This window comes from Bombyx mori, chromosome 16 (assembly GCF_030269925.1).
Source record: "Bombyx mori chromosome 16, ASM3026992v2".
Lineage (NCBI taxonomy): Eukaryota > Metazoa > Arthropoda > Insecta > Lepidoptera > Bombycidae > Bombyx > Bombyx mori.
The window spans coordinates 10,207,523-10,231,040 of record NC_085122.1 but is presented as its reverse complement, the minus strand read 5'-3'; the positions used below and the strand labels follow the sequence as shown (position 1 = coordinate 10,231,040).

The 23,518-nt window shown below is 38.2% G+C and overlaps 1 protein-coding gene across 1 annotated transcript in view; it reads right to left on the bottom strand.

Moving 5' to 3' along the window:
* LOC101746193 (T-box transcription factor TBX1) overlaps window positions 1-23,518 on the bottom strand; it is a 48,579-nt gene that overhangs the window by 4,151 nt on the left and 20,910 nt on the right. Inside the window, exons 2-7 of the mRNA XM_038016300.2 lie at window positions 10,370-10,494; window positions 9,200-9,316; window positions 7,610-7,851; window positions 6,814-6,970; window positions 5,051-5,206; window positions 4,457-4,524 (exon numbers count right to left, since the gene is read on the bottom strand). Of these exons, the coding sequence (XP_037872228.1) occupies window positions 4,457-4,524; window positions 5,051-5,206; window positions 6,814-6,970; window positions 7,610-7,851; window positions 9,200-9,316; window positions 10,370-10,494 (865 nt within the window). The remainder of the gene's footprint in view (window positions 1-4,456; window positions 4,525-5,050; window positions 5,207-6,813; window positions 6,971-7,609; window positions 7,852-9,199; window positions 9,317-10,369; window positions 10,495-23,518) is intronic.

The following is a 23,518-nucleotide window of genomic DNA, read 5'->3' as shown; positions in this document are numbered from 1 at the left end:
TGCCCGTCACAAAGCAGTGATACACCCCCACCCTCCTATCTCGGCTAAGCTCACGACATCATCCGTCCTAGAAAGGCCTCCGGGTCAATAGCGGACCATTCATCCCAAAATAACAAAATGTACCGATTTGATTCGAAAAGTCCCCAAAGTTTCGGACTGACACAAGCCAAAGAAAACAACAAAAAAGCGATTAATTGATACTTTCATATCTTTAAATTTATACGTGAAGCAAAAACTATCCTATCCTATATATAAACTATCCCTTTTTACGAAAATTGCGCGGACGGGGAGGAGTATGAAATTTTGCACACTTATAGAGAATATAGAGAAGAAGTGCACAATGCTACTATTTTTTTAAAATAATGCATAAAATATACATTAAATCAATAAAGAAAACATTACACACACTATATACCATTTGACGCACACACGCATGCATACTATTTATTGTCAAACTTTTGTTCTTGGCCTCTGTTCTCAAATTGAGAATAGATTAAATATTGTTTGTCTTTGTTAATATTTTTTATAGTGTAGTCTTGGCGAAATTTGTGATTATAGAAGTATAAAATACAATAATAATAGTGTATAAGCTGACAATTCCAATTAATTATAGTCGAATTTCGACTACTACGGGACCTCTAGTATGGATTAAAACATTTAATTAATTAATTAATTGGTGCTTTGCACGCGTGGGTTCGGATCACATCGTCGTCGCCACTTTCATATGAGTCGTCTATTATCAAAGGTGGCAATCTGTGCATTTGGACAAAAAAATATTATTGATATGTCAATACAGATTGATTTGAATATAATCGTCTCCTTCAAAGAATACGGTTCAAAACCTGCATTAAATAAAGGTTAATAGTTAACCTGTTATTTATCTAAGATGTCGTTCCGAAGAGTTTTGTGACTGCTAATGGAATACAAAGTCAATAATTCGTTTTTCTGATTTACCAATCATTGTCCAAAAGTCTGATTGCCGGCTTTGATAATAGTCGACTCATATATCGATTAAAACACTTAATTAATTAATAAGTATTATTTAATATGAGCGCACACTTAGCCGAACACTTAGGAAAAAGACGAGACGGAAGTTGAGTAAAGAGCGAGATAGCGACATTTTAGAATTACCGCTATCGAATGCGTTTAGGAATTGGTTTGATATCTCACAGATACAACATACAACAGCACGGCAACCTCACCAACTAGATCTCACTAGAGCATCGATTGGTTCAATAAAACTACTGGAAACAAACAAAAAAATTTACAGAATCGAATCACTGTACTTCTGAGAAGATTTATTGGGATTCAAAAAACCAATGCAGTCTCCGGAACGCTTGTTAAACAATCATATTGTAAACACCCGCACATACATACAAGAAATATACACGGCCTGTTTGTTTACAATAAGCGTTGTTAGATAGAAATTCGGTTTCTTAATGATGTGTTGAGCGAGTTACGGTCGTTGTGGATCACGTTTTTAATAGTTTTTAATATTTGTTATTGAATTAATTGTTTTAGTACGATCATAGTAGGATTTGAACGTTGTGAACAAATGCGTTCTTTTAATTTTTAGTGTTTCTGTATTAAAAGAAATTGATTCGGAGCGTATTTCCGTAATTCCATCTAGTGAAGTTATGTAGGGTGGCAGCTGTTTATTTAGGACGCAATGGTGCACAGAAACTAGGAAAATAGGAATATAAATTTTAATAAGAAGAATGAGGGTGTTTCTTTTTCTGTGTGCGTGCGTTAAAATACTTGCTTGTAATTAAGTACACGAATTAAAGGAAAAAATGGGAGTCAGAATATAATTATTCATAAACTTTGAGAAGCATGAAATACATTTAATTTACAATAGAACACAACATAATCGATCAAGACTATTTATATTTTCTTTGAGGTCCGGTAATGATAAAAATACAATTCTATTAAATAAATCAAATTGTATAAGTGATTGAACAATAATCTCTACGCTTTATCCAATACCGAATTTAAACTAATCTCTTATACGATCGCGACGGGGCAGCAAAGCCACCGTCGCCAGAAACATGTCTTGTCGGATCCCCCGGATTAACTCTCGGTGGTTTTAGGACCCTCAAGCACCGGTCATCGTCCTCGTCGAACTCGTCGATTAAGACGAAGCGTTCGACGAGCTAACTAAACCATACACAGCCCACTGAGTTTCTCGCCGGATCTTCTAAGTGGGTCGCGATTCCGATCCGGTGGCATATTCAATGAAGCACTGCTCTTGCTAAGGCTTGTGTCAGCAAATTCTCTCAGGTTGTGCCCCTGAGCTCACCTACCCATCCGGGCGTAGATGGAATAGCCTCTTCGGCTACTGGCGAATAAGTAGGGGAAAAAAACGAATCCATGATCTTTACTTTTTTTTATTGCCCTTGCAGGCAGACGAGCATACGGCCGACCTGATGGTGAATGGTTACCATCGCCCATGGACTTCAGCAATGCCAGGGGCAGAGCCAAGCCGCTGCCTACCTACTGTCAAAATTGTTACGTTCTGATCACACAACTGTGCCTGCAGTCATCAAAAACGTGTTTGTTCATTTCCGATGCGGATGGGGGCATCATTGACAATCGATAATTTTACGATTGAGTAAACGAAGCCACATTTTGTGGTACAAGCTACGACTCGCAGTTGACTGCAGTAAATCATGTGACAATGTTTCAAACTGGCCCGGATTCAGATTTAAAAGACGGTATCACTAGTTTTATTTAAAAAAAGAAGATTACTTAACAATTGAAATGCCGAAACAAGATATAATGTGGATTAAAAGCTGTTTAAAGTATTGTTTTTATGTTTATAATCACGTAACAATACAGGATTTTTGCCTAAAGCTCAGTTTGCATACCCTTTATATTCAGAATTTACAGCAACGACAAGAGATACAAGACGGCATCTCAATTCATACTTTCTAATTGGACCTTCGCTTTGTGGCTGAATTAAGATGGAGTCACATACCTGTGCATAGCTCACAATACGATACACCGCACACAATCTATATATATAAAAAGAATTGCTGTTCATTAGTCTCGCTAAAACTCGAGAACGGCTCGACAAATTTGGCTAATTTTGGCCTTGAATGATTTGTGAAAGTCCAGAGAAGGTTTAAAAGGTAAATAAATATGAAAATGCTCAGAATCAAATAAAAATAACAATTTTGTTTTTCCTTTGATGTGACCTCCATCGGACTGATTCCTTTGTTTGTTTTAAGTTTATTTTATAAAAAGTTTAGCTATTTATTTATTATATATTTTAGTTATTATTATTTATCGATCGAGGCACTACGAAATTTGCCGGGTCACCTAGTATATTATAAATATCCAAGTAAAGACTCATGCACGACGGTGACTCACGCCCCTCGCTGCAAATGTCCTAAATCCGTCCCCCATAGCGCCATTTCAGCAGCCGGTGACAATTCAGTTTTACGGCTTAGCTTTACACAACCAGTAAAGAGTTACGTTTGACGTTTATGGGCGACACGACCGGTTTCCCTTCGCCGAGACCGAAGGGAAAAAATGTTATAAATCGCCTCTTAAATGTCCACTAAATTACCTTTGAAGTGCCCGGTATTGAAAGATATGGATCACAGAAGAGTCATTTAAGTCGGGTTAAATTATAAAAATCGTAAGGTTTATAGTGTTGTAATTTTGCTGATTGTATATAACAGCATCTTCTAAGATATTCCGTGCGGCTGCGATTCAGAAGCAAGGACACATACATATGCGAACACGGCTATCTTAACCCTCGATAACTTTTATAAAACTAAGTAAAATTAAATGTACTATTTAATTTTCCCTTTTGCAGTATTATTGTCGTCTTTTGTGCGTATACCTATAGATATTAACTTACTTCACTAATATTTATTCTTTCTTTACAAGTATGTATTATATTTCTGATCAACATTATAATTGGAAACTTATAATTAATTATATCATCAACTAAGTATTCTTAGACAATTTAGGATCAGCTTGTAAATCGCCCTAGCTTTAATTTAATTAAGCAAATAGCCATAGTAAGTAAATTAATAAGCATCCTAATCTTATTTTATTGACATAACTCGCTCTTCAAAGACCAGAATTTGTAAGATGCCTAAAGTCCTTTTACATCGATACGAGTATAGCGTGCTACTTTTTTACAACATGATTTCAATCTATCTATATGTAACTATGTATGTATCTAAGTAACTTAACTTATCCATGTAACTTAATCTGTCAACGGCCTTTTCAATAAACTTCAAGACCTCCAATCAATTAGAAAACTTACAAAGTTACACACGTATCAAGGACCGATGACAAAACAGTAAATTTATAAAAAAAGCTTTTTTTTTTCAATTATTGTACATATATATTTATTTGACTTAAATCCAAAAAAGTTAATCATGTAACGAAGTATTTAGATGTGTTATAATTATTTTTTTAACTGTGCAATCGAACTTACCAGTCGTCGGGGTCGCAATCTCTAAAACCTTTTGCGAACGGATTGCTGGCTATCTTGAGCTGGGTTATCTGAAATAAGCACCATCAAATTTCGGTTCTTGATTATTTACTACTAAACTCCATTAAACGCGATCGTGGTGCCATCACAATCAATTCAAAAGATTTTAACGAAATTTTCAAGATAAGCTGGTTTATATACAAGTTCCGGACAATGACGATTTACTGGTGGTAGAAACTTTTGTGAGTCCGCATGGGTAGGTACCACCACCTTACCTATTGCTGCCATGAAGCAGTAATGCGTTTCGGTTTGAAGGGTGGGGCAGCCGTTGTAACTATACTTGAGATCTTAGATCTTATATCTCAAAGGGGCTGGCATATTTACGTCGTAGATGTCTATGGGCTCTAGTAACTTGACACCAGGTGGTCTGTGAGCTCGTCCACTCCACTAAGTAATTTAAAAAAAAAACATTCGGACCTTAGGTCTACCCGGCAATTTCGGCCGCTCGATTGAAAATCTTCCCTATGTTTTTACCCCTAAAAGCGCTTTGAGTCCCAAGCGACTGCAGTTTGTTGTTTGTATATCCGATGCTCTCACCCTGTGGTTCTGGTAGGCCGTGACCGCCGTGAAGCCGGTCTCCGGGAACACGAACGTCCTGTAGGGCACCGTGCCCGGAGTAGCGGCCTGGCCTTCGCCGGGGAGGTACACCACGTGCAAACGCGGCTGGTAGCGGTGCATAGAGTTCAGGATAATCTAGGCCCAAATAATTACAGTTTAAACCATACAAAATTAATTAGCGTGATTGTTTTACTTTAGTCTTTTGGTACGTTGGTCGTTCAACAAATGTTGAAAGGTTACGGAGTATTGTTGTTTCGGTTCTGGTCGCTTCAATTCATATGGAAGGTAATTCGGAAGTAAGCGATTTAAGAATTCCTTTTCAACAGCCGGCGCTGGGGTGACTCCTCCGCGGGCATCATGCCGTCACCAAACCAGTCCATCGTATTATATATATGTATTTATATTTTGTCGATGTAGTGTAGCCGTGCACGCTACGAACAGCACCCCCCCCCCCTCCTTATTCTCGTCCTGCTTCACATCACCCCTGTCCTGTGTGGCAGGGAGCATCTGCCCGGGCAGTGGGGTTTACCCCGACGCCCGCTCCGTGCCCCCGTAAGGGAGTACGACGACCCGGAAGAAGAAATCACTTTTGATTTAACAGTCGATTCACTAAAATCGATTTGTTTATGCGAAAGCGTTAATTTTTCTACTGTAAATCTGACGGTTTTTTTCTAATTTCTTAGTGTTATATCGACATAAAAAAAAAAAAAGACGTTTTCGCTGAGTTTCTTGCCAATTCTTCTCGGGACGGAGGCTAATTCTTGAGAATTGGCGGTAGTTCTTTTGACGTTCAACAAGTATGTACTTTCATTTATGTTGAATAAATCTTTTTTGATTTGATTTGACATTAGAGTCCACAGATATCACAACCTGAACAACGTCACCGATCTTGAGACATGTGGCCGAAGTTCCAATTGCGTTGTACAACGCAATTGGAACTGAAGGGTAGGTTTCAAATCGGAACGTATGACTGCTTTGCAGCAGAAATAGGTGGGATGGTGATGGTAGGTAGGTACCCATGCGAGTTCACAATACCAAAAATCACGACAAATTTCTAAATCTTGCAGATATCATTTTCATCACACATTTGATTTTTTATCATACATATTTCTGAATGAATATACATATCGAAGGGTGTAAGGATATTTGGTATAAGCAACATTTTTGCTACTTTACCGAGAGCCATTTAAAGTTTAAAATTTGGAAAAAGTATCATAACAAAAAAACTTTTTAAGCTATTTGAATGGGGTAAACTAACTTTTATTTTATAGCTTAGTTGGGTGGATGAGCTCACAGCCCACCTGGTGTTAAGTGGTTACTGGAGCCCATAGACATCTACAACATAAATGCGCCTCCCACCTTGAGATATAAGTTCGAAGGTCTCAAGTATAGTTACAGTTCTTAAGTTCAATTAAAAACATCGAACTGTTGATGCTAATCTAATATATAAATCTACAATGGTTAATACGGATGTTCCGTTATAACTACTGAACCATGCATCCGATTGACTTGAAACTTGGTATCCATGTAGAAAATACATGTACTTAATGGGTAGGCTAATATTTATATGAGTGTTGGACTCCCTAATAATAATGACAATAAATAATAATGTTAATTTAAAATGCCTTACGAGTACCAAATAAAACGGACTTTTAATTACAAAGATAAATGTCGCGTATTAAGCGAAATTAAGCTTAAACCAAATAGTCTTTCCTATCGAATTGTATTTTTTTTAATATTACATGTCCGTTGTCGTCGAGCTGGTTGTTGGTGAGCTTGAGTTTGTCGAAGGAGACGAGCTGGCGCATCCAATGCGAGCCTGGGGCCGGCGAGTCCGGGTGCAGGTGGAACCTGGGCGGAGATATCGGGTCAGCTTTACCCGCCACCACCCAGCTGGAGCTACGGATTAGACATGCATACTTGAGAAATACGAGCCAACCCACGGGGTTTCTCGCGAGGTCTTCTTAGTGGGTCGTGATTCCGATCCGGTGGTAGATTCTGCAAAGCACTGCTCCGATAAGGACAGATGTTAGAAAGTTCTCTCGGATTGAGCCTCGTGAATTTACCCATCAACCAAGGTGAAGCCAGAACAGCCCATTTTGGCTATTGACAGATAGGCAAATAAATACATACTAAATATATAGATGTCATTTGTATATCCATTTGCTATATAGCTATATTGTATTTTCTTTGCAAGTCGTAGACATAATTATAACTACTCTTACACTTTGATCTCGTTTATTTTTTTAATTATTATTTTTATCACAATTATACAATTAGTTGTATGTCGTATGTAGTCAATTACTGAATTACACAATTACTATTGACTGGCTTGAATGTTACCAATATAATATACATTTTCGAAACACAAGCTCCTTTCTCTCAAAAAAATTACATAAATGATTCTGAGGCTTTCAGGGTCTATGGTCGAAATTCGATAATTAAGAAAAAAGTTCATGTCAATATCGATCGTGTGCACCTATGTATTTGCGTTAACGTGGCCACTGGATAAATTATTAATTCGTGTATGATGCAAACCTGTGGAAAGCGTAACGATATCGTTTATCATCCAGCGGCACGAAGTCGACCAGCAGTAGGTACTGGGCGTTGGGCAGTAACCCCCCCAGCCTGGCCTGCAGCGCTGGGAACATCCGCCTCCCGGCCTTCGTGACTATCATCTCTGTGCCCAGCTCGTGGAAGCTGCGCCAGAGAGCCGCCAGCTCGAGGGTCGCCGTGCATCGCGACACCGCCGGGTGAAGCGTCACATTTTGCGACGAACTCTAAGAGGGTTATTAATTGAGATTGTTATTATTAATACTAGTTCTTAATAGGATACTAGCCACCCGCCCTCGCTTCACTTCGGAAACTGTAATTTATTATTGATTTCTCCACTGTTTAATGGATCTTATTATACATATAAGCTTTCCTGTTCAATCACTCTATCTATTAAAAAACCGCATCAAAATCTGTTGCGTAGTTTTAAAGATTTAAGCATACGTAAGATATAGAGACAGAGAAAGCTACTTTGTTTTATACTATGTAGTGATTAAAGAGCGGACGGTTAGCGTGGTATGGACATGTGATGCGTAGAGAGAAGATGCATGTGATTAGGAGATATATGGAAATGGTAGTGCAAGGTAGAGAGGCAAGAGGTCGGATAGAAGAGAATGGAAGAGAAAAATTAGCTGTGCCGACCCACATAGTGGGATAAGGTGGAGAAAAAGAAGAATACTATTTCTTATTGGGCTAACTACAATGACTACATTCCCTTAATCCGTGATCGCTTTTGCGTCCTTTAACGCCCATTTATTCCATCCCATACCAAGCGAATTAAGAGCTTTTATTATATATTCACCACCTTGAGACAAGAGTTCTAAGGTCTCACTTTTTACAGTACAACGGCTGCCCCACCCTTCAAACCGAAACTCATCACGGCAGAAATAAGTAGTAACAAGGCAATAACATGTTTCCGCTTCAAAGGTAGTTGTAATATAGAACTGAGACTTAGAACTCATGTCTCAAGATGAACATTGCTCTTTTAATGTCTATGGGCTCTAGTAACCACTTTATGGTCCAGGAGCTCGACCGCCCTTCTAAGCAATAAATATAAATTTGACAAATCCTGTACCTATTCTTAGAAGTATTTGAAATTATTAGTTTATTTATTCCATAACACCTTTTAGATTCCTGTACAATGTATGAAGTAAGGCAAAAATACGTCATCCAGAGTGATATATTTTTTAATATCTATTAGGGTTGTCGCGGAAGGTATGAAGCATAGTAAATATAATTTGCGTAATAACTGATGGTAAGACCTCTTGTGAGTCCGCACGGGTAGGTACCACTACCCTGCCTATTTCTGCCGTGAAGCAGTAATGCGTTTCGGTTTGAAGGTTGGGGCATTTGCAACTATACTGAGACCTTAGAACTTATATCTCAAGGTGAGTGACGCATTTACGTTGTAGATATCTATGGTCTCCAGTAACCACTTAACACCAGGTGGGCTGTCAGCTCGTCCACCCGTATAAGCAATAAAAAAAATACATCATCCAGCGTGATATATTTTTTAGGGTTGTCGCGTATTTAGATTTTATAAAAAAATTGTCGTGATTAAATTATGTTATATACTTGAACTCGCGGTAAGGTCGGTTGCGGTGGAGGCGCCGGCTGCGCGCCGTGGTCCCGGCAAGTACTCTCGCTGAGTGCCTGAAGCGGCGAATACGCACTGCGTTCGCATGTCGAATTCTAAAGAAGAAAACAAAACCAAAAATCAGCTCTTTACTAAGTGGTAAATCGTAAAATAAGTCATTTTGTATATCGCTGTTGCAGAAGGACAAGCATACGGCTTATTTAATGGTAAGTAGTCAGCGCCGCTCACGAATATCAAAAATATCAGGGATACAGCCAACTCTTAGTCTACTAAGTTTGACAATAAACGAATAGTATGCATGCGTGTGTCAAATATTGGTAGTGTGTGTAATGTTTTTTTTTTATTGATTTAATAATTTTTTATACATAATTTAAAAAAAAACATTTCGCACTCCTTCTCTATATTCTCTATAAGTGAGAGAAATTTCATACTCCTTCGTCCGCGCAATTTTCGTAAATATGGATACATATAAAAAAATTTCTTCACGTATTAATATATAGATAATTGTCATGTTGTTTGTAATTTTTTTTATATTCTAGTTCATCTTGCCTATTTATGCCGTGAAGCAGTAATGCATTTCGGTTTGAAGGGTTGGGCAGCCGTGTTAACTAATAACTATACTTGAGACCTTAGAACATCGACCTATTACCACCAGTGGTAATATATCGATGCCTTAGAACTTATATCTCAAGGTGGGTGGCGCATTTACGTTGTAGATGTCTATGGGCTCCAGTAACCACTTAACGCCACGCGAGCTCGTCCACATATCTAAGCAATAAAAAAAAAGTTTATTGATATAATCAATCAATCTATATGGTGGCTCATCAATAATCTTCTCTATTAATTGATGTTCGTTAGTTACGCTAAAACTCGAGAACGATTTGGCTAATTTTGGTCTTGAATTATTTGTGGAAGTCTAGAGAGGTTTAAAAGGTAGATAAAGACGAAAATGCTCGGAATTAAATAAAAATAACAATTTTGTTTTCTTTTTGAAGGAAGGAAATGTCCCCCGTCGGACGGATTCCTGTTGTTTGTTTTAAGTTTATTTTATACAAAAGTTTAAGTCTTTTATTTATCGATTGAGGCACTAGGAAGTCTGCCGGATCAGCTAGTTAAAATATAAAATTAATCATAATCATTACACTTACATCTCTGATGGGATGATGCAGGGTAGGTAGACCCGGCTGTTCGTGATCTCGTCCGAGCCTCTCCACCAACGATTGTGACAAAATGAATCCGCTGCTACTCCGCGGGCACTGACTTGCCGACACACCTGGTAACGAAATCCGAAATTAAAATATATCAAACGAGAATACAGAATTCTGCCTACTAGATATTTTACACGGCAGTAATAGGTAGAATGATAATAACCAACCGTGCGTATTGAGAATACTTACTTATTTATTATTTTTTGTCGTCGTCGTGGCCTAAAGGATAAGACGTCCGGTGCATTCGTATCTAGCGATGCACCGATGTTCGAATCCCGCAGGCGGGTACCAATTTTTCTAATGACATACGTACTTAACAATTGTTCACGATTGACTTCCACGGTGAAGGAATAACATCGTGTAATAAAAATCAAACCCGCAAAATTATAATCTGCGTAATTACTGGTGGTAGGACCTCTTGTGAGTCCGCACGGGTAGGTACCATCGCCCCGCCTATTTCTGCCGTGAAGCAGTAATGCGTTTCGGTTTGAAGGGTGGAGCAGCCGTCGTAACTATACTGAGACCTTAGAACTTATATCTCAAGGTGGGTGGCGCATTTACGTTGTAGATGTCTATGGGCTCCAGTAACCACTTAATATCAGGTGGGCTGTGAGCTCGTCCACCCATCTAAGCAATAAATAATGAGAATACACTCTACTATCACTAAGTACGCACAATCATGGAGGTAGGGTGATAATACCCACCCGTGTGTATTGAGAATACACTCTACCATCACTAAGTACGTATAAATGGGAATAAATATATCAAGAGCTAAAAAGTCATAGCATTTTGTTTACCAAAAGTCGTTCTGCCAGGACTGATCTGATTCGGTAAACGGTAATGAGTACCTAATAATAATAAAATTGTATCTATTATTTAACTTTTATTCTAAAACTAGACGTGGGATCAGATAATTTTAAGAACTCTTCTGATGTGAAAACTATAATTCTCTTCACCAAATTACTTAAAATTTAATGATTTTGGGTACTTTATGAGTTGAATTCGAAATTTCTTCCTTGAATTTCGGAGCCCTTAACTTAATAATTTTCTGTCGTTATATTCTATAAAATATTACAAACCATACGTTTTGTGATCAAAGTAGACCAGATTAATTTATATTTGGCGAGCTTTTAACTTGATATTTAAAATTTAAATGGATTTTCAAGTTGATTTTATCAATTTTTCTCCGATTCCGACAAATGCTTGATTTTTTTCCAATATCGACATTGAAAATTGCCAACACTATTATTACTATTATATTATCCCGTTATTATTCATCTTCTCAGTTTTAAAATAATCAATTAATTATAATTACCAATTTTCCTAAACTATTCTACGATGGTACCGGAATTCGTATTTATAAATTTGAAACCCAATTTATGGACAATCAATATTACCTCTGCTCAGTTTCAAAGTTCAGTTTTCAATAAGATACATTTTCCCTTAAAACTGTTAGAGTTGCCAACACTAAACACTAATTACTTCCGAATTTTCGGGAAATCGAACGCGCATTAAAAACCATCAGACTATTTCTTTACGAATCGACACAATATTGAAAAGAGACACCGTATCAATAAAATTTTAAACAAACTAAATAACAAAAGATAAAAATTAAGAATAACGACACAAAAAACCGGTAACATAAAACACAAGAAGCATTAAAGCCAACGTCCACGCAGAAGCGGACATCTCACTCAACTAATTGCTGTAATAGGAGGAACCGAGAATGGCCCGGGCAATTTCAACGGCAGTTGTCAACACTTCGATTATAAATAAGACGGCCGATGAAAACTAAACGCGCAAGACAATGTCGGTTGTATTTTCGTCTTCCATAAAATTTTAAATCACCCTCGCTTTGCCTTCAAATCGTAATAAACCACCACGGTGAATTTGTATAAAATGTGACCAGTTTAATCAAACTTCACACTCAAAATTTGTGTCATGTGATGTGGCAACAATTCTAAGCACTACCAAACACTAAACTACTATAATAATAGTTTTATGTGATGTAGCAACTTTTTTAAGCACTACCAAATACTAAACTACTACAATACTAGTTTTTTGTGATGTAGCAACTTTTTAAGCACTACCAAATACTAAACTACTACAAAAATTTGTTTTATGTGATGTAGCAACTTTTTTAAGCACTACCAAATACTGCATGGCCTAAAGGTCTAGATACCAGGCCATAAACTAAAAAAAAAACAAACAAATACTACCAAATACTACAACACTACCTTTTTTATATACTACTAACTGGCAGAGCTTCTTGTGAACCAGTACGGATAGGTACTATCCCATCCGCTCTATTTCTGTCGTGAAACAATAATGATTTCTAGTTTGAAGGGTAGAGCAGCCGTTGTGCTATACCAGTGAGACTAACGAATGTCTTAAGGTGAGTGGTGGCATTTATTAACCAATTAACGTCAGATGGGCTATTCGCTCGTCCACCTATCTCTAAAATAGCACTAAACATACATACAATAGTACTTTTTTGACGTTGCTAAGCAAATGAGACGACGGTCTACCTGAATGGAGATAAAATAAGTAATATGTGGTCGCCGTGGCCCTTGGACCTCAGCAATGACAGGTGCACATTCAAGCCACTGTTTACCGCTTAACGCTTGTTTTAAAATATTAACTTAACGGGTACAGGTGATTTAAGATAGAAATAGGAAGAATATAATAATATAGCGGTATGGATTTTCATAAAATACGTCCTACTCACGATCTGTCGTATATTAAATAATATTAGTATAATCTACATCTATCTAGTAGTTACCGATCATAGGTAATATTCTGAAAAATAAAATAAATAAATTAAGTAAATAAAAAAAAGTACTTTATTTCCCAATTCCGATAAATACCATATGTAGTAAATGTAAATGTTAATCTCGTTTCCTAGTAGTTCTATTTTTCTTTTAATTTAAGTTAATACGTTTTTTTTTGGGATATTGGGCCCCCGACAGTCCTCCGGTTTCTTCCATTTGTCTCTATCATTTGCTGCGAAATATATGTTTATCTGATTTATTCAATGTGAAGGATAAATTCAACGGTATTTTTTTTATTACTTAGAACCTATAGCATAGTGTCAAAGCTTATTTTAAAACAAGCTTACTATGTCCTCTATTTGTGATCAAGGTGCAAAACCAATCACTGAACTTGTGAATCTTCATGCTTGTAACGATGAAATATTGTTTCAAGAAAACGTCACATATTATAATTCATATTTTTATATTCTCACATATGTACCTATATTATATCATAAAAACGGAATTAACATATCTATTTACGATCGATTTTACTATGCGTCGAAATGTTAACAGCTTTTCGCGTGTCTACTCTGTATTTTTTTTGTCATAACACATAAAATTAGTGATGTCATGATTTAAAAAGATTACGTTCACCTTTTTTTAAAGATAATTTAAAAATTTCGTGACGAATAACTTTTTTCCGTACCTATTCACTGGTAGCCTAAGAGGTTATTCCAGCTACGCCAAGACGGGTAGGTCACGGGCTTAAACTGAGAGAATTGGCTAACGCTGGCCCTGGCAAGAGCAGTGCTTCACTGAATCTACCACCGGATCGGAATCGAGACTGACCGAGTCTATGGATTAGTTCGCTCGTCGAACTAGTGACCGGTTATTGATCTAAAAATTGCAAACAAAAACTATGCATTCGTCCCAATCCATTAGCGGTGCTTTTAGGCACCACAAGCACCGGTCATCGTCCTCGTCGAACCCGTCGCTTGCGACGAAGGGCTCGACGAGTGAATTAGCCCATAGGCACAGCTCACTGAGTTTCTCGCCGGATCTTCTCAGTGGGTCGCGTTTCCGATCCGGTGGTAGATTCTGCGAAGCACTGCTCTTGCTAGGGCCAGTGTTAGCAACTCTCCCAGTTTGAGCCCCGTGAGCTCACCTACACGTTAGGGTGAAACTGAAATAGCCTCAGAAGGCCATCAGCATAGGTAGGAAAAGAGAAAAAAAAATGCATTCGAAAAAAAAACTAAAATGAATCCATTCCACATTGATTTTTACAAAGATTATATTTTGGTTTCGACGTCAGCAATTATCTTCGGACAATTCAGTACGTCGTTACATAATTATTCGTATTTAATTACTCTACGTTGACATACGTCTATCGGCTCCTAGAATACTTATTGAACAATAAATATCGTTGGGATCGACACGCGCAGCCAAAGTGTCATATACTCGTTCCACTCCAGTTGAAATCATTCAATATACCTGCCAAATGTGCTGTTTATAAATAGACGGTCGTTAGAGATGTTCAAATTCGTCGTGTGAATGCGGTAATTGCAAGCGGCGAGGTCATATTATAAGGTTTCCTTGTAGGACCTTAATTCGCCACTAAAATTTTTTAATTGTTTTTTATTTTTATTTTATTTGTTAGTTAAATATAATTATGTAATTGTTTTATTGTCTAATTAAATTATTCAATTATTTTTTTCGTAATTATAAAAAAAAATTCTTATGAACTCCCGTGTGAACGCCTGCTATTGTTAAAATGTTACTAACCACTCAAAATAGTACCAGTTCCCTCGAAACAACTTTTAGTGAAAAGTTGCGGGGCAAGCTCAGCTATGCTTCTAGCATTGCTGATGTCCGGTATCAGCAGTAACCACTAATCATCAGGTCTATTTATTTATTTCAGACTGGTCAACGAGTTCGCGGTCCAAGTCTCAAACGTATAGTTAAAAAACAAGAATAACATATAACCCAAAAAAAATGCTCAGAGGAACTACTGGTGGTAAGACCTCTTGAGAGTCCGCGCGGGTGGGTACCACAACCCTGCCTATTTCTGCCGTGAAGCAGTAATGCGTTTCGGTTTGAAAGGTGGGGCAGCCGTTGTAACTATACTTGAGACCTTAGAACTTATATCTCAAGGTGGGTGGCGCATTTACGTTGTGGATGTCTATGGGCTCCAGTAACCACTTAACACCAGGTGGGCTGTGAGCTCGTCCACCCATTTAAGCAATAAAAAATAAAAAACTATTTGAGTTCACCTCTTGAAACGTTCCGTGGATAAAATAATGTACCAATGAGTGGATATCGGATTCTCTCTACTGATTTGGTGGATGATGCAGTGGTCAAAAACGATCATCCTAAAATTCCTGAAAGTATTCCTCCCCAAGAGATATCCGGTACATATAATTTCCACGCGATCCGAGAATCGTCCACATTTCAAAATAACCTGAAGTCAAATTCAAAAGAACCTGAATTCGAGTCAACATCGCTGTTTCTTTTTGTTACAAATTCAAAATACAATATAATTACGTACTATCTAATTACCGCGTTCGTACTAAATATAAAGATATCGTTGACAAAAGAAGAGTTCGGTTGCTTCCTCAGCAATAAATCCGAATTGATTGAACGCTATAAATCTAACAAGGTGTCGCACCACTCCGGTTACGATCCGTAGGGTTGAAACAATCACTTATTTTTACAAATCACTTGCATATTTAACTGTTTGTAGAAGACGCCCGGTGTAGATTAATATTTGTGAGACTATGCCGTGATTTAAATCCAGGTACGTTTTTAGGTAAATACCAAATAAACGCCGCCTATGACAGCCTTGATGAAAGAATAATAAAAGTAAAAATGAAGTATGTAGTAATAAATAACGTAATTATTAGTGGTAAGTCTAAGGTACTACCATTCTGTTTCTTCAAATTATACGATCCAGTTTTAAGGGTAGGAAAAACGTAATAAAATAAATAAAAAATAAATAAACAATCTCATCCACGGAGTGCCAACCCTAACAATTTTGTTTTATAACTTAGAATACAAAATTGTGTAGCCGTTTTTAAAATACACCAACCTCCCAAATTTCGTAAGAACAGCCATTACTGACTAACATAGTTGTGATGTACGGACAAATATACATATCGAAATTACTTACCGTTTGGCTACAGTTACCAAAATAATAACACTTAAGTTTCTAGTTATGATTCTGACAATGTATGTAGTAGGTATGTATACACCCCTATACCACTGAATGCTCAATACACTACTCATTATAATGAAATTGGATTAATAAGGACCTCTGGTAGTCAATCGTACGGTCACGAGCTCATGCAGGTGCCACCAATCTATATAGGTATATATAAAAATGAATTGCTGTTCGTTAGTCTCGCTAAAACTCGAGAACGGCTGGACCGATTTGGCTAATTTTGGTCTTAAATTATTTGTGGAGGTCCAGAGAAGGTTTAAAAGGTTAGATAATTATGAAAATGCTCGAAATTAAATCAAAATAACAATTTTGTTTTTCTTTTGATGTGTCCCCCGTCGGACGGATTCCTTTTGTTTGTTTTAAGTTTATTTTATACAAAAGTTTAGGTCTTTTATTTATCAATTGAGGCACTACGAAGTCTGCCGGGTCAGCTAGTAAATCGAATATTTTTCTACTAATGAATTAAAAAATACTTTCGTTAAAACACAAATAAGCCTACGAAAATCAGCACGTGCCATCCTTACAACGGACGACACACGTGCGTTGCACTGTTTCGCTTTCGCTTCAAACATTTGATTTACGCTCGCCGAGATACAAATTGCTGTTCATACCACGAACCGCATTATCACAAAACAAATAGAAAATAAACCTTTATTATGATTAATAACAGCGAGCGAGATGCATTTAAACATATCTTATTTAGTCATTAAGGATGTGTTCGTACGTATTGTGAATTTATTTTGTGCTAATTCTGTACATTGGCGATTATTAACACATTCAGTAATGCAACAAAATGTTTATTGATCGATAAATAAATGTTTAATGAAATTTTATTACCGTTTTTTACGTCATATAAATCGACTAGCCGTACTCGCCCGTTTCGCTGGGCATTTAAAATTAACATTATTATTTATTGTAATTATTATTAGAGAGTCCAACACGCATATAAATATTAGCCTATCCATTAAGCACATCGACGCTTGAAAGGCAAACATGACTAAGCAACAATAACTGCTTTGTACATAAATGATAGGCAATAACCATATTCGATGCGCAAAAAAATATATATTTCTAGGTCTATTAAAATTATTTCAATCCTACAGCTAGATTCGTTAAAATAGATTTTTTTCAAGTATTTTAAATTTAAATTAGTCTACTGTAAAGTTCACGCATTGTCGCGTTTGTCTTTCAAGCGTCGACATGTATTTCCTACATGGACACCAAGTTTCAAGTCAATCGGATGCATGGTTATAACGGAACATCCGTAAAAACCACTGTATATATTAGTAAATGAACACAGGCTGCACACACGAAAAAGTGTCACGTTCCGCGAGGGCACGGAACAAGCGATAGAGAGGCACGATCGGCCCCAGCGTTGGCTTGTGACACATTTATCTCTCTTCTTGCGTGACGCCAGATCTAGCAGTTTGGATAATTCTGCTACCGATGTTATCACGTAAAACTATCGTCCGTAAACCGTCCGTTCTTAAGTGTAGTTGATGTGTTGTATTGAAGTCGTGTAGAAGAAAATTGGATTACAATTTGTTAAGGCACAATTAGAAAAATATATTTTATGTGTTCCGGTAACCACTTAACACCAGGTGTGCCGTGAACTACTCCACCCGTCTAAGAAATCAGAAAGTTATCTGGACGGTTGAACCCGATACACACTTTGCACCAATTGCCACAATCATTAGCATTAGCAAATCTGCTGTAGTTGACGAAGTGTTCGGTAGGACACTAGCCGTGTAACATAGCTGGCATTCTTTCCTGCCCGGTGACGTGTATCGGTTGGCTTGTTAACGAGGCCCGCTAGTAATGTTGACACGGGATGATCAAAGCGAAAACGCACAGCTAATTCACCGTCAACTCGGTTTGTGAGAATGCATGCTCTATTTGTAAGCGAATGAATTTCGACTTCACTTGTTTTTTACTGGATCCCGACTGAACGTAGTCGTAGTGGCATTCATGCTAACTGTTAAAATTCGCCTGTATTTTAAGATGATCGAATCTGTCTTTTATAAAATAGTACTACCTAAATTCGATTGCTACCTTTTTTCCGATCTAATCATTAGTAAGTAGCCTGTTCCTAGCAAGAGCAGTGCTTAACTAATCTACCGCCGGATCCGAATCACGACTCATAGAGAAGATCTGATGAGAAACTCAGTAGCTTCTGCCTATGTTGCGATCGCTACCAAACTTACAAGATCTTTAATTTTCTTTTTTTTTATTAATTATATGGGTGGACGAGCTCACGGCCCACCTGGTGCTAAGTGGTTACTGGAGCCCATAGGCATCTACGACGTCAATGCGCCACCCACCTTGAGATATAAGTTCTAAGGTCTAAAGTATAGTTACAACGGCTGCCCCACCCTTCAAACCGAAACGCATTACTGCTTCACGGCAGAAATAGGCGGGGTGGTGGTACCTACTCGCGCGGACTCACAAGAGGTCCTTCGACCAGTTAATGCCACCATGTTAATATGGTCTGTCCGGCTGTAGACTGCTGCAGCTTCTGCTACTATTACCGCATCGTCCTCTAGTAAAATCCTTGCTTATTTTTCAACGTAGCTTTCGAATTCCTAACCCCTCTAACCTCTGTGCTATTCCTTCAACGTGAAAGTGAAGTTAAGTACGTATTTCATCAGAAAAAATTGTACCTGCCAGCCTCATTCGAACACCGTTGGATGCCTTAATACGAATGGACCGGGCGTCTTATCATTTAGGCCACAACGACTTGAAATTAATAAACAAAAATCTCTTCAAGTGGTTGATGTTTCACACTAACAGACAATCAACGCCCGAACGGAATTCCAATCTCAATATTTACCTTCCTGGACCCGAGATATATCAGTCGTTCTAAGAATTGAGGAGAATGTGTCTATGTCCGTATTATTTGCTGTTTTGACTATTGATTGACTGATGTAAAATCAAACGCCGGAACTATTTCTGGATGTATCTGCTTTAAACTAAGTAATAGAGGCGTGCCAAACGGTTTGCTATTTTATATTGAGCTTTTATGTGGTCCCAGGTGACGGAGGGCACGCATGCATATGTGGCTGGGATCAGCGAGGATCGAAGGCAGTTATTGAAGCGAACTACTAAACTACTCCTCTGCACTCTTCGCCAAAAAGTGTCTCAGCCGAGATGGAACCCGCAAAACAAAAAATATAGCTAGCACCTAATTTAACAAAGCCAAGGTCATCCAGCCAACTGGTGATACGATGTCTGTATGTGATAACGGTCGGCCCATTCTTCAAGCCGGAAAGCATAATTGCTTCGTGGAATCGAAATAGAGAGAATGGTGACCAAATATCACGGGTTAGCTTACAACAAGCGATGACACAATACCACAAAAATTATATTTGTGTTTGAATTTGTTGTTTATTTTTATTTTTTTTATTTCATATATTTTGTACACACAGCGGACTTTTTGGCGGAAACGCGAGGAGTGAAGTTGTGTGATTTGTTTTATTTTGTCTATTTAGTGTTTCTTCAGGTTTAAATGTGTAATAACGGTGGTTTATTATCTGTTTAATATCTGTGAAAGTGCACAAATGTGGGAAAATGAAACAAGCTGCCGCTGGATGTAACTTCTTGGGATCCTGCAAAAAGTTCACTGAAAAAATCTCAGTAAATGACTACCATTTTACTGAGATTATATTACAACCCATATCATCTCATAGCATCTCATAAAAATAAGAGCATAAATTTTAATAAGGCATGACTTAAAGGTCTTAGATACAGGTCATAAAATCTCATAAAAAAAAAGTACACACAGCTGTTAGAAGAAACACGACAATAAGGATACAGAGTACAAGGGCACTACTTATTTCATGTTGAAATCTCTTCCAGTAGGCACGCAGAAGGAAAGAAGAATTAGGAACACAAACCTAGTGCATACAGTAAACATTACATATAATATTAAATACATATTACAAGATATAAAACAATATATATACATACAAATACACACATACATATGCGTGTATGTATTTATACTTAATCAAGCAAGAAAGGGACGGACATAGGTAAAGCGATCACGTAAATATTGCGGGTAGTTAGGATTATTTAGGATATTAAATAGGAGGCACAATATTCCAGTATTTCTGCGGAAACTGACTGGGAGCCACTGGGTTGTTTTTATTTTTGTTTAATTTTGTTATTTATTTTATCTTTGTTTGTTTGTCTCCTCTCGTTAAATATCCAAACGCGTGTCAACGGTCACGGTCGTTTTATTCAGTCGCGCTCCGTCGCTCTAATAGTGATTTGTGTTCCGAGGCTCGTTTACTGCCAACCGATCCGGACTGTCGTTTAGAAACATCTGGAAAAACGTGAAGGGGTAAAAGACGAAATAGCATAACTATGCCGGTTTTTTTTTTATTACTAGAATTCAAAAAGAAATTTTGCTGAAATGTAGAAAATCGTGAGAGAAGATCGTTTGGAAGTGGCTTAATAAAACTATTCGTTCATCGGCAAATGTATATTTGTAATTCAGCTCCAAACTTGACTCGAAACAAAACTTTAATAGATACTTGGGAACGTTACATATTGTTGATCTTTTCAAAGGAACATTTTTTCATATAAAATTATTGGTACATTTATCCAGTGTATTAATGTATTTTCTTGATATTGACGATGTGTTAATTACAGAGTATAGCAGTAGCGGGTGGGTACATTCAACGCCCTAACCCATGCATCAGCCCGCTGAGTTTCTCGCCGGATCTTCTTAGCGGGTCGCGATTCCGATCCGGTAGTAGATTCATTCGCGAAGCAAGTGCTCTTGAGTTGTTAAATCCCCTTCGGAGGCGCTCGGGCAGTTGTTAGCAAATCCCTCCCCTCCTGGCTGAGCCTTTGCTCGCTCACCTGTCCTGGTGAAACTGGAAAGGCCTTCACGCCACCAGTAATCTTTCATCATAAAAAACATTCAACGCATCGTTGGATTTAGAGGTCAACCTCGACAATATGCATTATTGCGTTCGATCTGTACTGTCTAAGATTGAAGTTCTCTTAATTATTTCCGACACTAGAAGATAACATAACATGAAACAGGCATTAAATTCTAACTTTCGTCGTCGTGGTCTAAAGGATAAGACGTTCGTTGCATTTATATCTAACGATGCAACGGCAATCTACCAATTTTTCTAATGAAATACGTACTTAACAAATGTTCACGAATGACTTCCACGCTGAAGGAATAGCATCGTGTAATAAAAATTAAGTCAGCCATAATTTTAATTTGCATAATTACTGGTGGTAAGACGTCTTGTGAAACCACACGGATAAGTACCAACACCCTACCTATTTCTACTGTGAAGCAGTAATGCGTTTCGATTTGAAAGGTAGGGCAGCTGCTGTAATGAAAAAAAAAACACTAAGAATTGGGACACATGAGTCAAGTTGGGTGGCGGCATTTACGTTATTGATGTCTATGGGCTCCGGTGACCACTTAACACCAGATGGCCCATGAGCTTGTTTACTAGTCTCAACAACTGTTTTCACGTTTGCATCTTGTGTTTGTTATTTTCATTCTATTATTACATTTCAAATACTTCACAGTTCTACTAGTGGTCTAAATTTTTCTTTAAAGCATCTTTAAAGCGAACATATTTCAATTCATAAAATAACTAATTCCGGGCTTTATAATTGACGCGTTATCCCGAAACTAGAGTTATGACGGAGGGCGGGAAGTGACGACCTGCTCCACGCATATATCAATACGGAACCCCTGGGAATGCGAGAGCTAGTTGATACTTCAGTGTGAGACTAATAAAATTCATCAATCGTACAAATTTATATACATTGACTACTATAATAAATTAATGAATGTACCTAAGTGATAAATAAGAACAAACAACTAACTATTTTTTTTCTCTCTCTATTCGCTGGTATAAGAGGATCCTCACCTACTTTGGTCACATTGCCCGCCGACAGTCAGATAACTTGGACAAAGTGATTGTGACAGGCAAAGTAGAAGGAAAGAGACCCCTCGGCCTATCACCTAGCCAATGGTGTGATCAAATAACCGCCCTAACTGGGCTGCCAGTAGCAACTGCCATTAGAGAAGCTGAGGACCGGACGAGGTGGAAACAGCTCACGAGACAGGCGACGGTCAAGTTTTAGGGACACGACCTTCCATTTAACCACCGGTACATCGAAGTATTTGTATAATAACGCCACCATGTCAGTCCGAGTACAGGAGCATTGCACGAAGGAAATCCCTGTAAAGAGAGGAGTGAGACAGGGAGATGTGATATCTCCGAAACTGTTTATCACTGCTCTGGAGGATTCCTTCAAGCTTCTGGAATGGCAAGGACTTGGCATCAATATTAACGGCGAATACATCACTCATCTTCGGTTTGCCGATGACATCGTGGTCATGGCAGAGTCGCTGGAAGATTTAGGGCGTATGCTCGGTGACCTCAGTAGGGTTTCTCAACAAGTGGGTCTTAAAATGAACATGGACAAAACAAAAATCATGTACAATGTCCATGTTGCACCCACCATAGTTACTGTTGGGAGCTCTACTCTTGAAGTTGTTGACGAATATATATACCTAGGACAGGCAGTCCGATTAGCTAGGTCCAACTTTGAGAGAGAGGTCAGTAGACGGATCCAACTCGGCTGGGCAGCGTTCGGTAAACTGCACAACGTCTTCTCGTCCAAAATACCTCAGTGCCTTAAGACAAAGGTGTACAACCAATGTGTGTTACCAGTGATGACTTACGGCTCGGAGACGTGGTGCTTCACTAGGGATCTTTTTAGAAGGCTCAAAGTCGCGCAGCGAGCTATGGAGAGGGCTATGCTCGGCATTTCTCTACGTGATCGAATCTGAAATGAGGAGATCCGTAGAAGAACGAAGGTTGCTGACATAGCCCGTAGAATTAGTGAACTGAAGTGGCAATGGGCCAGCCACATAGCACGAAGAGAGGACAGTCGATGGGGCAGAAAGATCCTGGAGTGGCGACCACGTACTGGCAAGCGCAGTGTGGGACGGCCACCTACTAGATGGACCGACGACCTAGTAAAAAGCGCTGGGTCTCGTTGGATGCAGGTGGCAATGGACCGGTCGCACTGGAAATCTATTGGAGAGGCCTATGTTCAGCAGTGGACGGCGAT